The 25216-nt window shown below is 43.4% G+C and overlaps 1 protein-coding gene across 3 annotated transcripts; it reads left to right on the top strand.

The window, feature by feature from the left end:
- LOC124014188 (GAS2-like protein 3) lies at positions 1–25216 on the top strand. 3 transcript variants are annotated; one of them, XM_046328947.1, is made up of 9 exons: positions 1–131; positions 14319–14374; positions 18178–18355; positions 18606–18724; positions 18943–19081; positions 19725–19788; positions 20460–20601; positions 21201–21308; positions 22521–25216. In XM_046328947.1, the coding sequence occupies exons 2-9, from the start codon at positions 14351–14353 to the stop codon at positions 23781–23783; spliced, it is 2037 nt and encodes a 678-aa protein (XP_046184903.1). In that variant the 5' UTR covers positions 1–131; positions 14319–14350; the 3' UTR covers positions 23784–25216. The 3 variants fall into 3 exon arrangements, with proteins under 3 accessions (XP_046184903.1, XP_046184905.1, XP_046184904.1); XM_046328949.1 differs by having other exon boundaries at positions 82–149; XM_046328948.1 differs by lacking the exon at positions 1–131 and adding an exon at positions 10131–10906.

Consider the following 25216-nt stretch of genomic DNA (forward strand, 5'->3'; position numbering starts at 1 on the left):
CTTCGGCTGTGCTCTGGTTGGTTGTTTCGAACAGTGCATGCACGTTTGGAGAGAGGGTTAACTGACAACTAATGACAGAGAACTCAACCTTTTGGGAACTTTCAAAGAAAACTATATCAGAGACGGAACAGGTAATGTATATGCTGCTGGTGAGTAAACACTAGACTATTGTTTCCGTGGCGTGAACGAATCTGTCCTTTCCTCTCTCAGCCCACGAGGAAGCAACAAGTGCCCCGTGGCTGATCTCTTCTCTCGAATGGAAGACTATTTCATGTAGTTGCTAAGTTCGTAAACCCTATTATAGTCTACACAATAGACTAGATTTTGTCTCATGGTTTTAATGAAAGGCGTGTAATATGGTAGCCTGCTTAGGTTACTGAACTTGTTTTACATTTAATGTACAATTAGGCGTACACATCTGGAAAAACCCTGGTAAAGGATTTTAAAACACAAATTTCGAAATGAGCGAAGAAGTCGAAAACTCTAAATTTGCCGACGTGTCCATGTATGAACCTGCATAATGAGCATCATTATGTCACACAGGTTATAGACGCCCTACTAATGACTGCGTGTTTGAAAATGTTGCCATGGATACAAACTGCAAGGAACATAAATGCTTGGCCTTGGACAACCATCCACCTTGCCAGAAGATACCGACACTACCTTTTACCCTTGTGTACACTGAGGTCGGAACACAATCGTGGTTACATTAATTAAGTATGGTAGTCAAACATTCATCCTGCTGCACAGACCCTATGGACGCTCTAGTCTAGAGTGCCTGGTTAACTTGCGTTTACGGTCATTTTTAAACTCCATGATTAAAGTAGTATGATAATATATTAGTGTTGAATTACTTTGAATTATTTTATATTACTCAAATTTACTCATGGTGGACATAATGTGTTACAACATAATACAACAACAAAATTGACCACACGAATTACAGGAAATTACCCATCCTTTTTATCTCAGATTGGTGATGTTACTATTAAAGTTTATAGTAATCCGTTTATGATGACTATAACAACTGCGCACACAGTTTATAGGGCTCCAGAGTGGCGCAGCGATCTAAGGCACTGCATCTCAGCGCTAGAGGCGTCACAACAGACCCTGGTTCGATTCCAGGCCGTATAACTGGCTGTGATTGGTCCCTTAGGGCGTTGACCGGGTTAGGGTTTGACCGGGGTAAGCCGTCGTTGTAAATAATAATTTGTTCTTAACTGACATGCCTAGTTAAATAAAATAAATCAAGAAGTCACAAAATCTATTCCTTAAAACAGATTATTATCTTTGGTTTAGTACCGGTGTTTGTCATAAGCGCCAGTCCATAGGAGGACTTAGAACATAGCTGTCATTTTCAGGCTATGGTGGCTAGAAAATAAATTGCGTGCTCCTCCCATAAAAGTCTGGCCTCAAAGGTCAAATCATGAAGTCCGTGAACTTCAGGTCGGAAAGTCGGAGCTCTGTAAAGATGTCTGAGTTTCCGAGTTGGATGGCCGTTCAAAAACGATTTCCCCCAGTGGGTTCTCAGTTGTTTCAAAGACAGCATTAGTCTCAGCGGAGGTAGGGTGAGAACAGCAGAGGGGTCCACTGCTCACAGTCCCTGCTCTCTCCTTCCTCCAGTGAGACTGATCAGAGAGAGGGGACAGGCTTCCACCTGATGGAAAAACTTGAGTCGCACCACATCTGCCTCAGGCACAAATTGTTCCTATGACCAGAGAAAGTTAAATACTTGATATTCAAATAGACACAACGAGCTACTAATAATAATAAAAATGCAGGGCTATCGATACACTTGGCTACTCATTCATTGCAGCTGCAGTGCGAGTGGAAGTAGAGTGCTTTTTGTAATAGTGTTGAATAAAACTCATAAACAGCAGATCTTTGCTTTGTTCTTTGACAGTCTCTCTCTCTGGTCATGGGTTTAAAAGTTATGAAGTCTCACGTAGGCTAGTATCAAACTTTTTTTGTGCCTAGTGTCATGGAAGCTGTAGTAGGCACAGTGAATTGATCTATCGGATTGGTCAGCACATTCTGCTCACTCGATGTAGTCACAGATCTCCTGGTCCGCAGGATAGGCAGTTAGTCTTTTCAGACAAATGAAATGGTTGAAAATAGAAACACAGACCCTGTGCACCTACCGCCAACAGTGCAACTCGGCGGGGGGGAAAAAGCATTGCAAGCCAGTGTGCCTTTAACGTTAGCTTTTCTACAGAAATGTTTAGCGATAGACTAGGAATGCCTTAAAGATCACAATCAACTAGCTTGTGACCACTGTTTTTTATGAATAGAAATGGTACTTTTGACATAATTTGACTTTATCAGGTAAAAACTACTGAATAAGCCCAAAACCATGCTATGATTTATTGATTTTGATGATATTAGTGAAAATATGTTTGTCCTGGCTACATTCATGACCCTGAAGAAGACACAGTGATGCTGAAACGTTGGTGGTTTACCCAAAATATTACTGTGAGCTTGTATATAGTGTGTGACTTTTTGATACATTTTTATGTCCTGGCTACATTGACACAGTTGAGCCGGAGTGAAATATGAGTTGGAAAACGTGCATCAATGCAGGAATGGGATATGCCACTGTACTCCAAATTTGACCTTTATCCACATGCTCCATCAATAAGATTAAAATACTACTTGTATTCCCAGAAAATTTCCCATTTTGTGCTCATGCTAGCTACCAGTAGCCACTGCAGCCTTTATGGAATGGCACATGATGTTGAACAACAAAGGATCTGAGAGGCTGACACTCATTTAAAAATGGCTGCTGTGACTAATGGTAGCTAGCACGAGGATGAGAAGGGCAGTTTTCAGTGGTATTTCTATCCGCTCGGTGTATCCTCGTTTTCATCAGCATGCTTCAGTTCGATGTATCATTGTGTTCGTCAGCATGTGTTCGTCAGTATTTTTCAACAGATAAAATGTGCATGAAAACAAGTCATCTCTCGTTGAATGACAAAAAAAATACTTTATTGAAGAGTCCCTACTGTTAACAAATCACTGACGAAGGGACGTAGACTTCGGCTCAGAACTTTGGCTTACCTCCAGAAAAAATGTGTGCCCGAACTGCTGAAAAAACACTCACCGAAGTACAAAACAGGGAAAAAATGCCACAATTTCATCATAATATATGCACAAATTCTACTGAACTGTTTCAGCTGGGAAGCATGTGGACACCTTTAGGAAGTAGAGACGCTGTTGTGCCCTCTTGAGAAGGGTGGTGGTGGTGGTGTTGTTGGTCCATGACAAGTCCTCAGTGATATGCACGCAGAGGAACTTAACTCAGGACTGTCTCTACTGCAGTCCTGTTGATGTGGATCTAGGCATGTCCCCCCCCCCCCCCCCCCCCCCCCCCCCCCCCCCTTTGTGTCCTGAAGTCCACAATCAACTCCTTTGTTTTGCTGACATTGAGGGGGTTGTTGTTATCATGACGTCACAATGTCAGTTCACTAACCTCTTCCCTATTGGCTTACTCGTTGTTGGTTATCAGGCCTATAACCGTGGTGTCGTCAGCAAACTTTATGGCATTGGTGTTGTGCAACCATGCAGTTGTGGGTGAAGAGGGAGTACAGCAGAGGACTGAGGACACACCCCTGGGGGGGGGCCTCTGTGTTAAGAGTCAGGGTGGAGGTGTTGCCAATCCTCACAGCCTGTGGTCTACCCGGTAGGAAGTCCAGGATCCAGTTGCAGAGGGTGGTGTCCAGACCCAAGGCTTCGAGCCCTGGGTCCGTATCTTCTGGCAACCATCCACCCTTTCTCTGGAAAGGAGAGACCCTTGATTTTGGCTTACTTTCAGGCTACATAATGTGAGGCTATACCAGAAAATACATTTTTCTGGCTATGTAGCCTACTGTTACAACTTGAGATGGATAGAACATGTTTGACTACAGACTGATTTTATGTCCATTTAAATCTCCTGTTCCTGGTTTTCTGCTAGAGGAATACCGTAATAGCAAGGTTGTGCAGGTGCTTCCCTTCGCTTACGTGTGTGCTGCTACCTCTGAGGAAGACTATTTCACCAGCAGGAAAGGGATCCAAAATACTATACCCATTTTAGAAATTCAAGTAGACCTGCTTATTGTTTCTTTAACATATGCATTTCTGTATCTGAATTGAGCTGTAATGTGAAAACAAATATTTTTCATAGGTATTTCTCATATGTAGGCCTTCCACACAAAGATTGTTATTTTTTCCCTTTGTGCTGCTTTTGTCAGGCAACTGCAACTGTGCAGAAATAATAGAAATTAGGCATAGGGTTATACTTGAGATCTGGACTGGATCCAGACGCATGCATGCGTGAGGAGTGCGCCCCCAAAACAGCCCTGATTCTGCCCCTCTACCCCGTAATCACCATCTGGCTGATCTCTGGCATTATGCCTCACATTTTGGGGAAGTGGAGTCTCCAGAAGGAGGCCAAACCAAAAAAACACTGCCACAGATAAGATATGAACAGCTTAATGGGTTAAACCCCCACGTGAGCCCATATGTGCTGCTATCTGCCCTGGATGCAATGGAGATCATGAAGACCTCTTGGTTTTCCCCTCATTTATTTAGGGTACTGTTGACTAATGGCCAGACTGGGACCAGTGGGAGAGTGGCAGAGGAATGGTTACAGGAGAGGGAGAAGTGACTGAAGAAATACAATCAAATTGTATTGGTCACATACACATTTTGCAGGTGCAGCAAAATGCCGATGTTTCTAGCTCCAACGGTGCAATAATACCTAACAATACACCCGTCAATTAAGAAATGTCAGTACGTGCAATTTCAGTCTGGAATATATGCACTGAGTATACCAAACATTAATATTGAGTTGCACCACCCGTTTTGCCCCCAGAACAGCCTCAATTTGTCTGGGTATGGACTCTACAAGGTGTCGAAAGTGTTCCACAGGGATGCTGGCCGATGTTGACTCCAGTACTTCCCACAGTTGTGTCCTTTGGGTGGGGGGGGGGGGGGGGGGGGCAACTCAATATTAGGAAGGTGTTACTAATGTTTGGTATACTCTTTGGACAGTATATGAATAGAAAATGTGTTATAGGAAAGTTACTTATAGGATGAGCCTTGACTACAATAGAGTATATACATACAGTTCAAGTTGGAAGTTTACATACACAAATACATTTAAACTCAGTTTTTCACAGTTTCTGACATTTAATCTTAGTAAAAATTCCCTGTTTTAGGTCAGTTAGGATCACCACTTTATTTTAAGAATGTGAAATGTCAGAGAATTATTTCTTTCAGCTTTTATTTCTTTCATCACATTCCCAGTGGGTCAGAAGTTTTCATGCACTCAATTAGTATTTGGTAGCATTGCCTTTTAAATTGTTTAACTTGGGTCAAATGTAGCCTTCCACAAGCTTCCCACAATAAGTTGGGTGAATTTTGGCCCATTCCTCCTGACAGGTGGTGTACCTGAGTCAGGTTTGTAGGCGTCCTTGCTCACACACGCTTTTTCAGTTCTGCCCACAAACTTTCTATAGGATTGAGGTCAGGGCTTTGTGATGGCCACTCCAATACCTTGACTTTCTTCTTAAGCCATTTTTCCACAACTTCGGAAATATGCTTGGGGTCATTGTCCATTTGGAAGACCTATTTGCGACCAAGCTTTAACTTCCAGACTGATGTCTTGATGTTGCTTCAATATATCCACATCATTTTCCATCCTCACGATGCCATCTATTTTGTGAAGTACACCAGTCCCTCCTGCAGCAAAGAACCCCCACAACATGATGCTGCCACCTGTGTGCTTCACGTTTGGGATGGTGTTCTTCAGCTTGCAAGCATCCCCCTGTTTCCTCCAAACATAATGATGGTCAATATGGCCAAACAGTTATATTTTTCTTTCATCAGACCAGAGGACATTTTTCCAAAAAGTACCATCTTTGTCCCCATGTGCTGTTGCAAACCATAGTCTGGCTTTTTTTTATGGCTGTTTTGGAGCAGTGGCTTCTTCCTTTCTGAGCGGCCTTTCAGGTTATGTCGACAATAGGACTCGTTTTACTGTGGATATAGATACTTTTGTACCTGTTTCCTCCAGCATCTTCACAAGGTCCTTTGCTGTTGTTCTGGGATTGATTTGCACTTTTCACACCAAAGTGCATGTCTCCTTCCTGAGCGGTATGACGTCTGCATGGTCTCATGGTGTTTATACTTGCGTACTATTGTTTGTACAGATGAACGTGGTACCTTCAGGCATTTGGACGTTTCTCCCAAGGATGAATCATACTTGTGGAGGTCTACAATTTTGAGTTCTTGGCTGATTTTTCTTTTGATGTTCCCAAGATGTCAAGCAAAGAGGCACTGAGTTTGAAGGTAGGTTTTTGAAATACATCCACAGGTACACATCCAATTGACTCAAATGATGTCAATTAGCCTATTAGAAGCTTCTAAAGCCATGGTGACATTTTCTGGTCAACTTTGTGTATGTGAACTTCTGACCCACTGGAATGGCGATTAAGTGAAATAATTTGTCTAAACAATTGTTGGAAAATGTACACGTCATGCACAAAGTAGATGTCCTAACTGACTTGGAAAAGCTATAGTTTGTTAACAAGAAATTTGTGGAGTGGTTTAAAAACGAGTTTTAATGACTCCAACCTAAGTGTATGTAAACTTCCGACTTCAACTGTATGAAGTGGGTAAAATGGTATGTAAACATTATTAAAGTGACCCGTGTTCAATAACTATGTACATAGTCACTTACTAGCCGGCAGCCCTAAGGTTCAAGGCAGGGTATTGGGTGGAGGCCAGCTAGTGATGGCTATTTAAAAGTCTGATGGCCTGGAGTTAGAAGCTGTTTTTCATTTTCTCGGTCCCAGCTTTGGTGCACCAGTACTTTCCGTCTTGTAGATGGTAGCGTGTTGAACAGGCCGTGATTCTGGTGGCTGAGGTCCTTGATGATTTTCTTGGCCTTCATGTGACACCGGGTGCTGTAGATGTCCTGGAGGGCAGGCAGTGTGCCCACAGTGATGCATACATTCATGATAATTTAATTTTTTAATTTCCAGGATAGGTTGGTTGGTGTGGTAACTTTGGCGTGTTGCCCTAGGGCAGTCATTTAAGCTCACTTTGTTCAGCAGAAGTTCTTCTCATTCTGCCAAACATATGGCATGCTAGGCTACTGGTTCTCAAAGTACACATTCAACGGATGCATTCACCAAGGATTTGAATATTTCATAGTCTCCCCAGCACAAATGTTTCTCTGTTGGTTTAAATGTCTTCTCCTTTGGCCAGGTTTCAGCTGGGCTGTAGCCTGTCTGGCTAACAGCGAACGTCTCCAATGTAAATGTCTCCATTGTCTCACTCTCTACCTGCCGAACCCTCATGGCTAATGACCTCATTCAATATTACATTTCTCAGTTCTTCTGATATAAAAACAGACATGATTTGAGTGTTGTATTTTCCTAGAGTCTTCTATTACAAGAGTTGACTTACTTCTATAGGTAGGGCCTTACTGAAATTACCTCGCTGACCTGAATCAATGAACATCGATTAATTGACAGAGTGAGAGGAGTTTCTTTTAGGCGTCCTGTGAATATATACAGTTTAATTCTAGAGGTCTTTGGACTCCTATGACAGTTGATGATGAGTCTAGTTTCAAAACAATGAACAGGATGAGAGGAGGATGCTGAAAGGGTGTTTGGAGGTCATTAGTTAATTACAACAGGGTCTATGGTAGCTTTTGTTTTTACTGAGGGCTGAGCTTTTTTTTCATGTTAAGGTGAAAGGTTTACCCAGTCCCACTCCCCTCTACCCCTGGGATTATCATACAGGCAAGTAACCCTCCTTACCTGACCATCTGTGAGGGTCTTCTTCAGGGCCTCGGACGTCTAGCAGCTTATCTGACCACTTTGATAAAGCCGGTTACAAATTAGCCTACACGTCTTAGGCCCATATTTGGTCTTGCATTGTGTTCCAATTTCCTTTTTTAGGATTTTCTTTTTTGAGTTTTAGCACAATGGAGAACACAAGTCGTACAATTTGAAAGGTACAACTAGTCTTGTATACCTTTTAAGATAAGCCAAAAAATATGTATGTTCCTGTCATAAGAGCATTTCAGCATACCCTAATACACGCAGAACATTTCCTCAACACCCTCTTTAAGTCAAACCCCTTTTTTTATTCTGTTGACATCATCCAGTCACAGTTTCAGATGAGGTCATTAACTGCCTTGTCCTTACAACTGACCCATTTTTGAATACAGCAGCTTCTGCAGTTGTTGCCATCACTGCAATGATCAGATCACAACCCCCTCCTCGGCAATCAAAGAAGGCTTTCCTGATGGGGACTTTGTCAGTATGGCCATGGAGCCCTATTCATTCTGGAAAATGTATTTAAAGCAAATGTCAACATTTATGAAACTGTCAGGTTAGATCAGTGCTCTTGGCAGTCTTCGGGACATTCTTAGCTACTTCAGTTGGGATATTGTTTTCTGAAGGGATGATGTTATCTGCGTTGACTTGCTATTCAGTGGCCTAGCTAGCCTATGAGCCTATGTTAATCAGCGAGCGAACACCCCCCGATGAATGGGCAAGCTTGCCAGTCCTTCCGCAGCTTAACGGGCACAATCACCCTATAGGAGATCTAACTCAATGCTGGCTCCCTTTGATAACTTTGGTTGCCTCAATTTCGGACTTCAATAAATCCACACATTTTTACTCCCTACCAGAAGTGCGACTGTCTCCATTTTTTGGGGGGAAGACAGACTTCCCAGCAGCCTCAAACTGCATGCTGTAGTAATAGACTAATCAAACCAGGATGAAGTGGGATTGGCAGGTGTCTCCTCAGTTCACACCTAAAAGCCGATGAGGGGCTTTCCTGGCGACCCGTCATCTTCAGGACAACTCTAATTGAAGGACATGGGTTTGAGCCTAAATGATGTACGCTACACTTAGGCCTAATCCTGCCTGAATGCACCTACTCCCATAATGGATACAAGGTCCATTTCTGATGGAGAGGCACAGAATGAAACCTTCAACTGACAGGCCAATTAAGTTGAGACACAAAGGGCTCAGCGGGAGAAGTTAAATGAATGAGAAGTTGGTAGTCTCTGGGGAGAGTGGAGCAGACCCCGTTTGGCAGGAGAGCAGGGTTCAAATGAAAAAGGTTATGGCCCCATGTGCTGGCTTACAGCCCCTTTACACTCTTACGTTAGACTCGTGCAGCTGCTCCATGCTATTGGTAAATACGCATATCACCTCCCCCCCTAACTCACTAATTCGCACACACTTTACAATCCACTGTGAATGCACATCAAACACATGATGTTCTCCGACTGCAGCTCCATCCATGTGCCACGTGCTGTCTGTAGTATTGTGATCGGTGAGGGTGGATCGTCCATGTCTGGAATAGCCCCTGATCCTCTTAAATGATTACTGATCCCTCATCCATCTGTGTATGTTTATCTTCAGGACTACAGAGAGGCTTGGCTCATGTCCCTCTACTTCGTTAAACCTTCCCATTTACTCACTCACAAAGGGAGACCCACCATTTCAATTCATTCAAAGAGCTGTCAGGTTTTTGATTTGTAATTTTACATCCCGGTTCTATCAGAAGCAAAACACATGAATCAACATCAAATAAAATGTTATTTCACATGTGTCGTCGACTAACAGTGAAATGCTTACTTACTGGTCCTTTTCCAAAGAAGATAAAGACATCTAATTTACCCAACAATGTGCCAATGTATAATAATGTACCTAACAAGGTTTACATTATGAAGCAAAAACTAGCTCAAATGCATGGTGGACCCAAAGGTCATTGTTGGAAGACCAGTTTTGATTGAACAGGGCTGCCAAGAGTGAACAGGCATTGTTCAAGTGTTTCAGTAACCACTGTCGAATGTGCGAGGCAGCGGCCCTTGTCAAGTGTCGAGCCTTGCCCTTTCCTCAGACACTCGCACATTCACTTCAGCCAACCCAGCAGCATAAAACACATTCTGTTTTTGAACGGCTCTCTTTTCATTTCTTGCTCCCTCCCTCGCATTGACTTTTGGTGGTGGTGTGGACGCACATGCTGCCCTTTTGGTCCCCACGGGGAGGCATTCTCTCAGCTCGCGCATTGGGGCCCCAGATGCAGCACATTCTAGATTCTAGTGCTCCCTTTGTCCTCTGCTGTCAGCCCCATACGCCTCCCTACTCAAATTGAAAGTCACCCCATTCTCTCTTTCTCCCCCTCTTTGTTTGTCTACTGTCCAGTAGTGTAGACCTACTGATCTGCTCCAGGAGCAAGTCTTGCCAGGGTTCCAACTATGGCAGTGCTTGTCACCTTCTAGCAAATCAGGACATGTGCACTGACCTGGGCACCTGCATAAGCATTAGACAATGCAAACTTTGGGACAATGTGCAATTTGAACCCTGGCCCTTGCCCTTTCCTCTTCAGTCTTCCCCACACCAAACTTTCCCCTTGCGATCATGTTTTTTGGAGTGGGGCTTGGGGAAGGAGGATGGGATGAGGAAGTGGCTGGTTCCCCTGCCCCCTAGCCCTCCATTTCCACTAGCTCCTCGCAGGGAGCTCCCAGGGTAGGCTTGCAGAGTTGGGATGATGGATGTGTGGGGTGGCTGGAGGGGGGTGTGGTGTGTAACAATGGGCGCTTTGTGAGAGGAGGACTGGCTGTGGCAGGAGTGGGGGGCCTCCGCAGCGCTGAGCAGAGCCACTTCATTAGTGAATGTTCTCCCTCCTCCCTCCATTCTCTCCTCCCTCTGTCATTCTCTCTGGCTGTCGACATTACACACTCTGAAGTCTGGAACCAGCCAGTAGGAGCCTGCATGTTTTGTGCTGCGCTTTCTGCTTTCTGGTCAGAAGCAGGGTGGAGACGGGTTTTTCCGACTTTCTGGGGGTTCTACGCAGCTCTTTTCGTACATGACTACTGTCTTCCTCCTGTCCTAAGGTAATTCTGCTTGTCTGCACTGCTGTCATCCTGTTCTCTGCCGAGAGCAATGCATCACAGATGAGACATGGATTGATTTCTCTCACGCTGTGTCAGAGTAACTGAATGCACTTTTTTTTTGTGCAGATAAAGAGCTGTCTTTGAAATGACAACAGCGTATTAAGTAGCTGAAATGTGGATCTATGATTAGGGTTGCAAAATTCTGGGAACTTTCAATTAATTCCCTGGTTTTCCAGATATTCTGGATTTTCTGCTTCTTCCCTCCGGACTCGGCGAATCCCCCATCTGGGATTTCGGGGGAAACCAGGGAATTTATTGAAAGTTCTGCAACCCTATCTATGACATTGAAATGTGGTCATCGTGCTAGGGTTTTAGTTTGTGCTGCCTGCCATTCGGGTCTATGGTGACGTTTGAGTACTGGAGCTCAGCCCAGTAGAGAAGTTTACATTCTCAGTCTCTATCCCATAGAACAGACTGGGAAGAGGATTTGGTTGGATTGCTGAGGGAGAAAGGGAGCAATTTTGGGGTGTGTATGTGTTGGGGGGGGGGGCTGTGTTGTTGACTAAAGTGTCAGAGACTATTATAGCTCATTATTGTTTCTCGCTCTCTCGTTCTCACACACACACACATCCTTTGGGCCAAGGGGATGGGTCTGGGTAATCCCCTACATCCTGGGAGGAAGAGGGAGAGCTTTACATTCTGAATTGTATATAGTTGTGTGTGTTATATACATACACACACGCGCACACACACACACAGTTGAAGTCGGAAGTTTACATAAACCTTAGCCAAATACATTTAAACTCAGTTTTTTACAATGCCTGACATTCAATCCTAGTAAAAATTCCATGTCTTAGGTCAGTTAGGATCACCACTTTATTTTAAGAATGTGGCATGTCAGAATAATAGAGAATTATTTATTTCAGCTTTTATTTATTTCATCATCGTTTACATACACTCAATTAGAGGTTGACCGATTAATCAAAATGGCCGATTAATTAGGGCCAACAATCGGAAATCGCTTTTTGGGGGGGGGTGCCAATTTGCTGATTTTAGATTTTTTTTTTATATATACCTTTATTTAACTAGGCAAGTCAGTTAAGAACACATTCTTATTTTCAATGACGGCAGTTAACCCACCGTTCCTAGGCCTTGTTCAGGGGCAGAACGACAGATTTTCACCTTGTCAGCTCGGGGGATCCAATCTTGCAACCTTACAGTTAACTAGTCCAACGCAATAACGACCTGCCTCTCTCTCGTTGCACTCCACAAGGAGACTGCATGTTACGCGAATACAGTAAGCCATGGTAAGTTGCTAGCTAGCATTAAACTTATCTTATAAAAAACAATCAATCATAATCACTAGTTAACTACACATGGTTGATATTACTAGATATTATCTAGCGTGTCCTGCGTTGCATATAATCTGACTGAGCATACAAGTATCTGACTGAGCAGTGGTAGGCAGAAGCAGGCGCGTAAACATTCATTCAAATAGCACTTTTGTGCGTTTTGTCAGCAGCTCTTCGTTGTGCTTCAAGCATTGCATTGCTCTGAATGGGTAACGTTGTTTCGATGGTGGCTGTTTTGTTGCTGGTTCGAGCCCAGGGAGGAGCGAGGAGAGGGATTGAAGCTATACTGTTACACTGGGCAACACTAAAGTGCCAATAAGAACATCCAATAGTGAAATACAAATGGTATAGAGGGAAATTCCTGTAATAACTACAACCTAAAAGTTCTTACCTGGGAATATTGAAGACTCATGTTAAAAGGAACTACCAGCTTTTATATGTTATGTTCTGAGCATGGAACTGAAACGTTCCTTTCTTACATGGCACATATTGCACTTTTACTTTCTTTTCCAACACTTTGTTTTTGCATTATTTAAACCAAATTGAACATGTTTCATTATTTACTTGAGGCTAAATTGATTTTATTGAGTTAAAATAAGTGTTCAGTATTGGTGTAGTTGTCATTATTACAAATAAATAAGTAAAAATCGTCAGATTAATCAGTATCAGCTTTTTTGGTCCTCCAATATTCGGTATCGACGTTGAAAAATCATCAGTCGACCTCTACACTCAATTAGTATTTGGTAGCGTTGCCTTTAAATTGTTCAACTTGGGTCAAATGTTTCGGGTAGCCTTCCACAAGCTTCCCACAATAAGTTGGGTGAATTCTGGCCCATTCCTCCTGACAGAGCTGGTGTAACTGAGTCAGGTTTGTAGGCTTCCTTTCTCTCACGCACTTTCAGTTTTGCCCAGAAATTGTCTATAGAATTGAGGTCAAGGCTTTATGATGGCCACTCCAATACCTTGAGAGAGGTGTGTGTGTGTGTGTGTGTGTGTGTGTGTGTGTGTGTGTGTGTGTGTGTGTGCTTCGTCATAAAAAGAACATGTCAATCTTTGAGTCATAATCTCTTAAGGTAAAGCACAGCGCTTTAAAGCTAATCTAGATAGTTTAATTCGTTTGTCACTAACCTATATCATGTCATTTACTTGGCACATGGTCCTTGACTCCTTTACAATCAAATCAAACTGTATTTGTCACATGCGCCAAATGCAGCAAGTGTAGACCTTCCCGTGAAATGCTTACTTACAAGGCCTTAACAAACAGTGCAGTTCAAGAAGAGTTAAGAAAATATTTACCAAATAAACTACAGTAAAAAGTAACACTATCGAGGCTATATATAGGGGGTACCTAGTCAGTGTGCGGGAGTACAAGTTAGTTGAGGTAATTTGTACATGTAGGTAGGGGTGAAGTGACTATGCATAGATAATGAACAGCGAGTAGTAGCAGTGTACAAAACAAATTGAAGGGTGGTCAATGTAAATAGTCCGGTGGCCATTTGATTAATTGTTCAGCAGTTTTATGGCTTGGGGGTAGAAGCTGTTAAGGCTGGAAGGTGTAATTGATAGCATGGACTGATGCTGAATCAGTGTTGTCCCATCCCATTCTTGAACTTTCCAGACTACATGCTAAACAGCTCTTTAGTTGAGTGTGTTTGAAAAGTGTTCTTACCTAGATGAGAGAGAAGCTCTACTATTAAGTGAGCTAAGTTACAATGACAAAATATACAGAGATGGCTGCTACTGCCAGATGTTTCTCAGCCCTGTGGACTTTATCATCCTCACCATGTGTGTCAGCTGCAGATGTTTCAGGTTTTCTGGAAGTGTTGTTTTTGTTAGCACGTGGTGGATAGGACATGATGATGCGTGAGCCATGTATCGAATTTGAATGCTTGAATGTGTTGTCATAATTGGTATATAATCACAAAGCAAGATCAAGGAGGCAGCAAACTCTCAACCCTATTTCCTATAAGAATGGTTATTTGATACCCTCAGTGCTGTGGCCCATGTTCCAATGCTGTTTTCTAGATATTTTATACTTAATAGCCTCATGTCTTTTTCAGGATGAAAAGGTGAATCTCCTCTGATTGCAGCGATGGCAGTGCAGGCTGGCATACAGGTAAGAAAATGACTTATCATGCACATACAATAATTTTTGGAATTTTTTGTTCAGAAGGGGTAACTCCGTTTCCCTCAAAGGCCCAGTCCAAAGACCTCTTCTCATACCGTGGTCCCTATCCCTGCTGTGTTTACATATTTAAAGGATAGGAGTAGCAGTCAGGTGTAAGCAAAATGCCTTGGATACAATGGCAAAGCAGAATTGTGTTTTTTTAATTTTAATGTATTTTTCCCTGTCAGTTTAGGACCCCCTCACAAGTCATTCAAAATCTCTTAACACTTTCCTGGTTTAGCTAGTCTATTCAGGAGGCGGACTGACACCAATTGCTTTACTGTTTTTACTGGTCTTATCTCCAGCAACATAATCTGTTTGCTCTCAAGGCCGTCTGATATCTGAGGAGGCCAATAAGACCCTGTGGGCAGGGCCGTACTACATATGAGGACAGTCTGGATCTCGTACATTTTTTGTTAAATATATATATATTTTTTTTTATTATTTGATTTATTGTTTGGGGGGCACACAGTCGTCGAGGATCTCAATTTACTGTTGAGTTAGGATAGTGGAATACACTAAGTGCAATTTTGAAACTTGGATGTACATAAGCAGTTTTCCAGTTATGTTACTCACTGATAGTCAGTAAAAATGTTTTGATTGGTAAATTAGTTAATTTAGCCAGCTAACTAAACTTGTAGTAATCATGGCTGAATTACTGACAGGGCACATGCCCAGGGGCCCTGACCCCTTAGTCACTCTCATTCAGATATTAAATTAACATGGTAGAATTGTAGAAAATGTGCTTTAAAAAAATTCCCGCCCTGTGGCAAAATGTGTACAATTGCAGAAAATGGTCTGAAATAGAAGTTCTGTAAAGTAAACTCATTTGTTTACTTTTTGTTAATAAAATACTTTTGCTGCAAACAGATCCCTCTGTAACATATTAAATTGTAGTTTTTAATCACGGTGCTTGGTTTAGCAGCTAATTGTATAGGTAATAGGCTATGTGTTTGTAGATGGACTGAAGGGGATGTGATTATGGCTAGGGTTATTTTTTGCTGTTTTTCATATAGCATTTTGTAGTTTTTAAATGGTATAGAAATGCAGTAAATGAGCTTCATCTTTCCCCCCTGTCCAGACCTCACTAAAACTCAGACCTTGGTTATGGCAGTGGGGGTTTCTACTCTCTAGGTCAAAGGTCAACGAGAACCATGGGAAGACTTCATGACTAGCAGGTGTAACTCTGGCCCTGTTTGAATCCTTCCTTCCTCTTGTCCTTGACGTTATCACTGATCTGATGTAGGGCTGTAGGGTTTTTGTGAAGAATCAATAATAATTTTGCACGCCCAATTTTTCCGTTTTTGATTTGTTAAAAAAGTTTGAAATATCCAATAAATGTCGTTCCACTTCATGATTGTGTCCCACTTGTTGTTGATTCTTCACAAAAAAATACAGTTTTATATCTTTATGTTTGAAGCCTGAAATGTGGCAAAAGGTCGCAAAGTTCAAGGGGGCCGAATACTTTCGCAAGGCACTGTACGTCGGTGCCGATACAATGTGTATGCGATTCGATACTATGATTTTATTATGCTTTGCTGTTCCTAACATATTGCTCACCCAATGTCTGCTGCAGAGGGACGATAGAGAGCCATGACAAAATGAGTGTTGCTCAGGGAAATAAAAGTGCTGAAAACATGTTGGCTCACTATTTAAAAAAAGATGGAGAACAAGATATAGGATGAAAAATACTGGAGTTATGGTGCAGGTATAGCGCAAATAAATATTGCGATATGTGACTGTAAACATCTTTTTCACCATCACTAATCTGATGTGACATTATTAGTGAAGGCAATATAGTGGAAACTTAGTTTTTTCGCACTCAAATCATGTGATTCTGTTAAGGGTGAAAGGATGCATTTGAGAAGTATTCAAACTCGTTGGCTTGGTGTCTGTCTTGTGATCACACCAACATGCAATCAAGAGGCAGAGTATGTGTACATATATGCGATCCACATCATCCTGAACGACTATTTGGTGGCTTCATTAGGAATGTAGATTTGCTGTTTTTAAATCCCTTTCCTAACTATGTTCCATTAAGAGGGAGCTTTAATGTCCAATGGTTAAAACTTCTACAATCTCCCTCTGTTATGTGCTACATTTACCAGGAATAGGCGGTATTTGTTTCCACAATTAGTCTACTTGCCTGTACACAGGCTACCCCTACACCCTTATTCTGAAAACTAAACATGCACTTGGGAGGAGTCTAAAGTTTTCACAGTACCCAAAACCATTTAGCAATTTTATTTGGACACATGAAAGGTGGTAGGTATTCTACTGCACAAGTACTACCATAAAGGATCAGTTGAATTGATGTCTAAGCTTTAATTTCTGTGAAACCTGCATCCAGTCAGGTGACGCTGGAGAGGTCACCACGGGTAATCCCCAATGGTATGGTGGTAATCTCCACATGTTTATGTAACTCAAACACTCCCCTCCTCGTCGCCTTTTCTCTAATTAGCTATATTTGGTACGAGTAACACGGAAAACAACATATGTTGTGGGGTTGCCTTGCCCAGAGCACCAGCCAGGCACTTTATCCTTAGAACACAGTTATGTAAGGGAGAGGGGGTTGGGGAGGAGGAGTTTTCTTCTTATTTCTGTATTAATTAAATGTATCTCTTTTTGAGAACCAGACAAAATTTTAAATACTTTCTACCGAGCAGGGCCATTTACGCTCACTCTTTCGATCTCACACCTACTTGCTCTCGTTCTCTCTCATACCCTCCTTCTCTCTCATATTTTCTTTCTCTCTCATACTCTCGTCAGTCTGGGATGTTTTCTGTGACATCTGATATCTCCAGCAGTGATAACTTGACTCACCCCATTCTCTTCCCCCACTGAAGTTTGGGAGTCATTCAAATGGGGTCATGGAAAAACTCCCAAAGAACAAACGAGGCCTTTCTGTTAGGCTAAACCCAGGGAAAGTCTCAATCATGATATACCAATGAGGGTGTGGGAGAGAGGAAGCGATAGCGGAAATACTGTCAGCTGTGTGTATGATTGGAGGTTAATCTGATGTGACTGTAGGATACAAGGCTTGTTCCAGCCTCCAGGCATTCTCCTCCCCTCAGCTGATTTCCTTTCCCTCACTGCGAGTGGAATGTCACCGCAGACATCTAGTAGGCCGTCTCGGAGTACTTGGTTGTCTCGACAATATTCTATTTCTATTCTTCCATTTTAGAGTCCTACAAAACGCTGCTCAATCTCCAAGGAAACCTTTCCTCCGTCTACTTACACTTCAATCTAATTAGTGTATCTAGATTGTTTTTTTTTTGTCCAAATGTCGAAATTGTATACTGATGAATATCAACATGTTTGAAAATTGATATCCTTCAATCATGTTATTCTTGCCCTGACAAAAGCACAGTCTGTGCCAGGGGCTGAGTTCTAGTAGCCTGTGTGAGTGAAGGATTTCGGATTTCTCCCCCTGGTCTATCCTATCCCACTGCCAGCCGTGTCTAAACCCACTTCCAGTGATCCGTGCAGCTCCTTTAGTCTACGAGCATTTGGATACAATCACTACAGTGCTGGAATCCATTCTGAAAATATGACACATTTCCTTTGCCAGGCTGACACCACTTGTAATATAATGGAAGGGTTGAATGACGGATGAATGTAAGCGATATGCTCGGAAGATTTAATTGTCAGCCCCCAAAACCTTTTTCTGCCCTCTTCCCATAGTAACGACACCAGCTGGTGGTAGTTTGTCACTCAATGTGTTTTTTCTATATCCCCCCCCCCCCCTGCAGATGTGGTTCGGGGAGAAGTTTGACACGCCCCTGCAGAGTCCACGCAGCCCATTGACGCTGCGCCATGGGCCGGGCTTGGCCGATGTCTTCCAGTATGACCAGTGGCTGGCCGTGCGCCACGAAGCCACACTTGTACCCATGCAAGAGGACCTGGCCATCTGGCTCACCGGGATGCTGGGTAAGACCAGGAGGGTCATGAGGGAAAATAATTCAAAAAGTATGTCGTTGTCTTGTTCGTGTGGCATTATTTGTACTCCGAACCTGGCAATGGAAGTTTGTTGGATGTGCAGCCTAGAATTCTTCATTTTTTGTTAATAATTTGGCCTTAAATGTCTTGCCCTGTCGTTCACCCCTCACTCCCAACAATACACACTCATACACTCAAACATACTCATGCTAATATTTTCCTCTCTGTCTCTGATACACAGGAGAGGAGGTGAGAGCGGAGAGCTTCATGGCGGAGCTGAACAACGGTGTGAAGCTGTGTCGGTTAATTGGAGCTCTGCAGAGCAGGATCTCTCAGAGCATGGCCTCGGATATGGGCAAGGTGAGCTGTGATGAGAGGAATGGCGGTGGCAACAGGATATTAATGAAGAGTAGGGGAGTGGGGAGAGTGGTAAGGATAGGGTAGTTTGAGTTGGTGGTCTGTTTCCCATCTGAAAAGAGTTGGTGTGTTTGGTTCTGAAATGATTTGTTTTTCTGTCCATTTGAAAATATTACCTAACCAAGAATGGTCATATGTCAACTGAATGCCTTTCCCTGCAGTTTCCCATGAAGAAGGTGGCATGTAAGTGCAATGCCTCTCCAGGGTCCTTTTTCGCCCGCGACAACACTGCCAACTTCCTGGGCTGGTGTCGCCACATAGGCGTGGAGGAGACGTACCTGTTTGAATCGGAGGGCCTAGGTAGGTGTTTTAGTTGGTGGGGAGTCTGTACTGACCAGTAGACACAGCAATTAGGAGCTAATCACAAACGGCCATCGCTCCAGACAGTTTTGAAGTGCATATTTGGGTTATTTTTTCTTGGCAGCCTCTAGTTAGCTTAGCATTCTAGCACGAATGTCCACAGGTATCAATCAAACCAAAACCCATTCAGTCTTGTGTAATCAGTGGAGCAGAACCATGGTTGTACAGTTGAGGTAGGGTCCAACTCCATTCCATCCCACCACTCATGTAACATTACTACATTATCCTTGGAGTTAATTACCTAGGAGTTGATTAATACATTACTACGTTGCCCTTCGTGTTTGATACATTACAACATTACCCTTGGAGTTGATTAATGGCTTCTTAGCTTAATCGGTTCAAAGGAACATGGGCTGAGTTGTAAGCCTTTAATGACTGAACGGAGCAGATGCCTCCACTGCAGCCATTGTCTGGCTTTTGTTTAAGCCGTCCTCCTTAATGACATAATAGGATCCACCATAGAGAGCAATTAACATAAGTTCTTTATGTGGACACCTTCTCATTATAAGTAATGGGTTTGTGACACTGCTGCTATACTATACAACCATGTCTCTCTACAGTATGTAATTTCTCTGTCTCGCAGTTCTGCACAAGGATCCCCGGCAGGTGTGTCTGTGTCTGCTAGAGATCGGCCGCATCGTCTCCAAGTAAGTTTCCCTTGGTTGATAGATGATGTACACTACCAGTCAAAAGTTTGGACACGCCTACAGTGATTCCATGTGTTATTTCATAGTTTGGATGTCTTCACTAATATTCTACAATGTAAAAATAAAGAAAACCCCTTGAATGTGTAGGTGTGTCCAAGCTTTTGACTGGCACTGTATGTGCTGTAGCTGTTGCACTGTGACAGGTATCACAGGTCTATCAATCAAACCAAAACCCATTCAGTCTTGTGTAATCAGTGGAGTAGAACCATGGTTGTACAGTTGAGGTAGGGTCCAATCCATTCCACTCCACCACTCATGTAACATTACTACATTATCCTTGGAGTTAATTACCGAGGAGTTGATTAATACATTACTACGTTGCCCTTGGTGTTGTTTGATACATTACAACCCTTGAATGTGTAGGTGTGTCCAAACTTTTGACTGGCACTATGTGTGCTGTAGGTGTTGCACTGTGACAAATGTAAGATGAGATCATTCTAAAATATGACCATCACGTTTTGTTTTGACCTTTCACTGATCCTGTAGTTATGCAATGTGGGATGTTGGGGTAGAAAGATGGACAATGCAGCAAAAATGCATGTGTGTGGCATCTTTTTTTCCATTCCTAACAGTCCTTTTAGAGCACTGAACTGATCTGTTTTTCTCCATAGGTATGGGGTGGAGCCTCCGGTGCTGGTGAAACTGGAGAAGGAGATTGAGCTGGAGGAGACCCTGCTGAAGACTACAGAGCCTGCTACTGCAGTCAAAACCTTCACGGTGTGCTGCCAGCATGGGGGCCTCTACCAGCCTGGGGTAAGTCACTCCAGGAGTTAAAACTGCTATTGTCAAATTTGTACTGACTAAATAGGGACTCGACTCTACTTTCATCTCATCTCTTGTTCTATTAAAATATTTAGTTGGTGACCCAGTTCATCAGATCCAAAATGGCGGCAGCAGTGGCTCTAGTTGCCTCGCTGCTCAGGGCTGTATGAGTCATTATGGTCCCTGTGATGCTCCATTCATCCGGGGTCATGTGACTCTGTAGAACTGTGGCACCAATGCAGCGCAGTCACAACATCAACGGACATCAGAACGCTTCCTGTGTCCACAGCCTAAGCTGCATGACACTTAGCCTTTGATTAGTGTGTTTGCCAAAGCGGTCCTCTTAAACTACAGTATTCAGAGGCTGCTACTGAATGCTGTTCTATAGCCTTTCAAGTATTTGCAACTTAAAATTGGTTCAGTTGAGTTCATCGGTTCATTGTGTTTTCCTGTTAGCAACTCTGCTTTATCCTTAGGCGATGGGTTAATGAAACAGGGTTTCTCAATGTTTTAGAACATTTCATTCTCATGTTCTTGCTTCCTTAGCCAGGACTCTATAGGCCCATGTTAATTCTCCCTCTGTGTTACAGGAGCAACATCTGACGGACGAGCCTCCGTGTAACTGCTCCCAGAGAGTATCTATTGAATACCTGTCAGAGGGCCGTTACAGACTGGGAGACAAGACCCTCTTCATCCGGGTGAGCAGCACAAACTGTATTAGTGACACACTGAACTCTCCCAAATATTGAACACCAGTGTTGGGGTCAATTCCACTGCTAAGTGAGCATTAGACCTGTAGCTAGTGACACACCCTTTCTGTCCTCTGCCAAGAGACCAGGAAACATCTCTCCACCGTAACCTCATTCATTACCTGGCCACTAATCCAAAGGTTCAGTCTCGGTGCCTGGCACACGTTTGGCTGCGTCAGCACCGTATAAATTAAATTACTACACATGATCTAATTCTATGGTCAGTACTTGTCTGGTCCTTTTATACCTTCACATACTATAGACTGGATAGTCCTGTAGACTTGAGACCAACCTATTATATAGACTGGATAGTCCTGTAGACTTGAGACCAACCTATTATATAGACTGGATAGTCCTGTAGACTTGAGACCAACCTATTATATAGACTGGATAGTCCTGTAGACTTGAGACCAACCTATTATATAGACTGGATATTCCTGTAGACTTGAGACCAACCCTACTATATAGACAGTCCTGTAGACTTGAGACCAACCTACTAGATAGTCCTGTAGACTTGAGACCAACCCTACTATATAGACAGTCCTGTAGACTTGAGACCAACCTACTAGATAGTCCTGTAGACTTGAGACCAACCTGCTATATACCGGTAGACTAGATGGTCCTGTAGACTGGAGACCAACCTACAAGATAGTTCTGTAGACTTAGACATTTTGGAAAAGTAAGCTTAGTACCGATGTTGTGTATTTAAGGCTGATAAAATGCTTATATAACTGGAAAGTAAAAAACCGTGCCAAGTGTTTAAAATAGCGGTGTAGGATAAAGGAAGGAGGAGAGGTCTGTCTCACGTTTCCACACAGCAGCAGATCACTCCCTAAGCTCATTATGGAAGCAGAGTGGATCTCATTAGTACTGGACCTACAGGAGGGATTACACCCCTATTGGCCAAGGTACAGCCTTAACACTTCCATCAAACAGCAGCTGGAAAATAGATGGTGGCTGTAGATAGTAGTTGGCAGCACTGTAGATATTAGTTGGTGGTAGTAGGAGTGAGTAGTGGGTGGTAAAGTAGTAGTAGGAGTGAGTGTAGATGCCGGTCTCGAGGAATAGTTAAGTAAAAAAATAACCATGTTAACCCTTTAAAGAGACGAACTGCAATGTCTCACATTTATCCCTGTCTCTCCCTCTCTCTCACTGTGGTAGATGCTGCATGGGAAGCATGTGATGGTGCGTGTGGGGGGTGGCTGGGACACCCTAAGGGGTTTCCTGCTCAAGTACGACCCTGGCCGGGTGCTCCAGTTCACCACTCTGGAGCAGAAGATCCTGGCATACCAGAAGGGTCCACTGGTCCACGGCTCTGCAGCAGCAGCCCCTCCACCTGACATGGACCCTCTCACTGCAGTCAACCTCATCCCCTCGTCTTCCTCCTCGTCTTCCTCTGGTTCGGCCTCCAAAGCCACCTGCACCCCCGTCTCGACCCCTACTCTGCCCAGGAAAGCAGCCGCAGCACCCAAAAAGATCCTGCAGATGCCCCTTCCCTCCCCCAAGAAGCCCACCCAGAAGCCCTTGCCAATCCCCAAGAAGGTGGCTGCTGTGTCGCCCACCCTGTCTTCGCAGCAGGGCCCAAGCCCTTCCATTCACAGTGGCAAGAGCCAGCAGACGGCACCACTGCTCCATTCCTCTTCTTCCCCAGCTGTGGCTCCTTCTGCCCCCAAGCTGAAGCTCAGGCCGTCCCCTCGCGGCGCCCTCTCCCAGCCTCGTAGCCCTGTGTGCCCCGAGCCCTCCTGTAAATTTCCTAAACCCTCCTCCACTCCATCCACCCACACCTCCATCACAGTGCCACGCCCCGCCACAGCCCCATCGAGGATCCCCTTCCAGAAAGAGGGCCGACCCCCAACCGGCGCCACTCAACGCCGCCTGTCTCAGAGGCGGCCCGCCTCCCCGGCCTCGCGCCTTCGTCCGGATGCTGCCAGACGAGTCCGTCCAACCCCCCGTGTGACTGTGCAAACACCCAGGCCGGCAACGGCCCAACCCACCAGGACACTAACCCCTACCCCCAGGACTGCCACAACAGCCCTGCCCAAATCCACCATCTCGCTCCCCAAGAGCAAAGACACCACAGCCAAAAGCCAGGCCCAAACCAGGGCCGTCCCCAAAGTAGTTGTGCCTCTACGTGGCGGCACCACTGGTCGGTTACATGTGGTCCCTAGTGGCTCTACCGCTGTTGGCAAGACCAACCAGAGAACGGTACCAACTGCCCAGAGGGCAGTACGGAGGCAAGCGCCCTCTGCCATCACCCCCTCTCTCAAACCGCTGCCCACCAAAACGGCCCCCCAAAATACCAGCCCCAACATCAAAGCCCTCCCTTCCCAAAAGAACAGTGCTCTCACAAAGAAGACCCAACTCAAGAACAAAAGCGAGGACCCTTATTTTGAAATGAACGGCAGAAGGCATCAGAAGACGTGAGACGTAGTTGGGGGCCATAGTAATGTGACTGGGAAGGACTGTACTGTCCTACTGAACATTAGTGCTTCCATCACGGTATTTGTCTGAATAAGTCCCCAACCAGGATTCAGCAGAACACCAAATACATACCCAAATATATACCCAACTGGGTATAGATGCAGCAACTGTCAACACACAAGCTAGTGTTTAACTTTCAAAACGCCATTTGCACCGCTCACATTTTTACATTTATTTCTCAGTTGGTCAGATTTTTTTAAATGATACTTACTTTGTCTCATTTAATTGTCCTGTTGTCAAAAGCTCATGCTTCAATAGCTTTTGACAATAAGTAAGTTTTTATGCTGTCTTTGAATGGGTTGAGAAGTGAATGATACTGATTTTATCTGAGGTCAGCTCAATTCAGTCTTAAGCCTAACACCGAAACACTCAATGGAAACGTTGTAAACCAACATCCCATCAACAGCCTTTTGTTTTCTTATCCTTTTTCTATCATTTTGAGTGTTTTTGAAAGCTTTCTAACGTAGCTTTCTATTCGTAGGTCTTGAGGTTCTCTACAGAGGGCTCCATCTTTGTCCATCTGATACATATTTTTCTCTGCATATAAAAGTTATACTTTTTAAACATTGGCATTTTCTTTTCAGAAAGGGTCATTTCTGTGCAAAGCAGAGCTAACTAAGGCAGCACACTTTGAAAATGTTAATTATTCATTACAAAGCAGGTTATTGTAACCATCTTTTTGACAGGAAATATAACTGGACTGAATGTTTGTCCTCGGTGTGGATAAGCTTTTCATTGATGGAGGTTTGATTGAATATAGACATTTGTTTTACTTTGTCACAGACTGGATGATGATGATGATGGGGTGTTTTCCATTTTAGAGGTCAAATTAAGCACTGTTGGAATATTTCCCGTGTGCCTTTAGAAATGACTGTTGATGAGTGGTGTTAGAATGTACTAGAAACTAGGGTTTTAATATTTTTTTACAAATGAAAATTGCACAAAGTACAAGCGCTCGGACCGAGTTTTTTAAATTTTATTTTGTATTTTTTTATTACATGGTCAAATCTCAAATGAATTACTACTGATAATATGCCTGTTACACGCCCTTTGAACTCGTAGAGGCGATGGCAACTAAGGGACAAGCAAAGCCATTAATCATTTTCCAGAGGCGGAAGTTATCGTGAGGTAGATTTTAATTTGTTTTGTCATCTGAGTCTTTTAATTGATCATATTTTTACTTTTCTATGTGGTTTTCATGTCTAAGTTACTTTGTCTGTTTTCTTGGTCAGCACTTTATGAAAACCTCTTAGTGCGTTTGTCACTTTGGATGTTGATTCTGTTGATTTGTGTTGTCTGATCTACCTTTGTTACATTGTCCAATAAAAGGCCAAACGTTGGCAGACTTCCTGCAAAACATGTCTGTGCTTTATAAT

Source organism: Oncorhynchus gorbuscha, linkage group LG25 (assembly GCF_021184085.1).
Source record: "Oncorhynchus gorbuscha isolate QuinsamMale2020 ecotype Even-year linkage group LG25, OgorEven_v1.0, whole genome shotgun sequence".
Classification (NCBI taxonomy): Eukaryota; Metazoa; Chordata; class Actinopteri; order Salmoniformes; family Salmonidae; genus Oncorhynchus; species Oncorhynchus gorbuscha.

Coding starts and splice junctions, on each gene's coding strand:
- LOC124014188 (XM_046328947.1), top strand. CDS start 14,351: ATGGCAGTGCAGGCTGGCATACAG. Junction 18,725..18,942: donor TGGCCTCGGATATGGGCAAG/GTGAGCTGTGAT, acceptor CTTTCCCTGCAG/TTTCCCATGAAGAAGGTGGC. Junction 19,082..19,724: donor GTTTGAATCGGAGGGCCTAG/GTAGGTGTTTTA, acceptor TCTGTCTCGCAG/TTCTGCACAAGGATCCCCGG.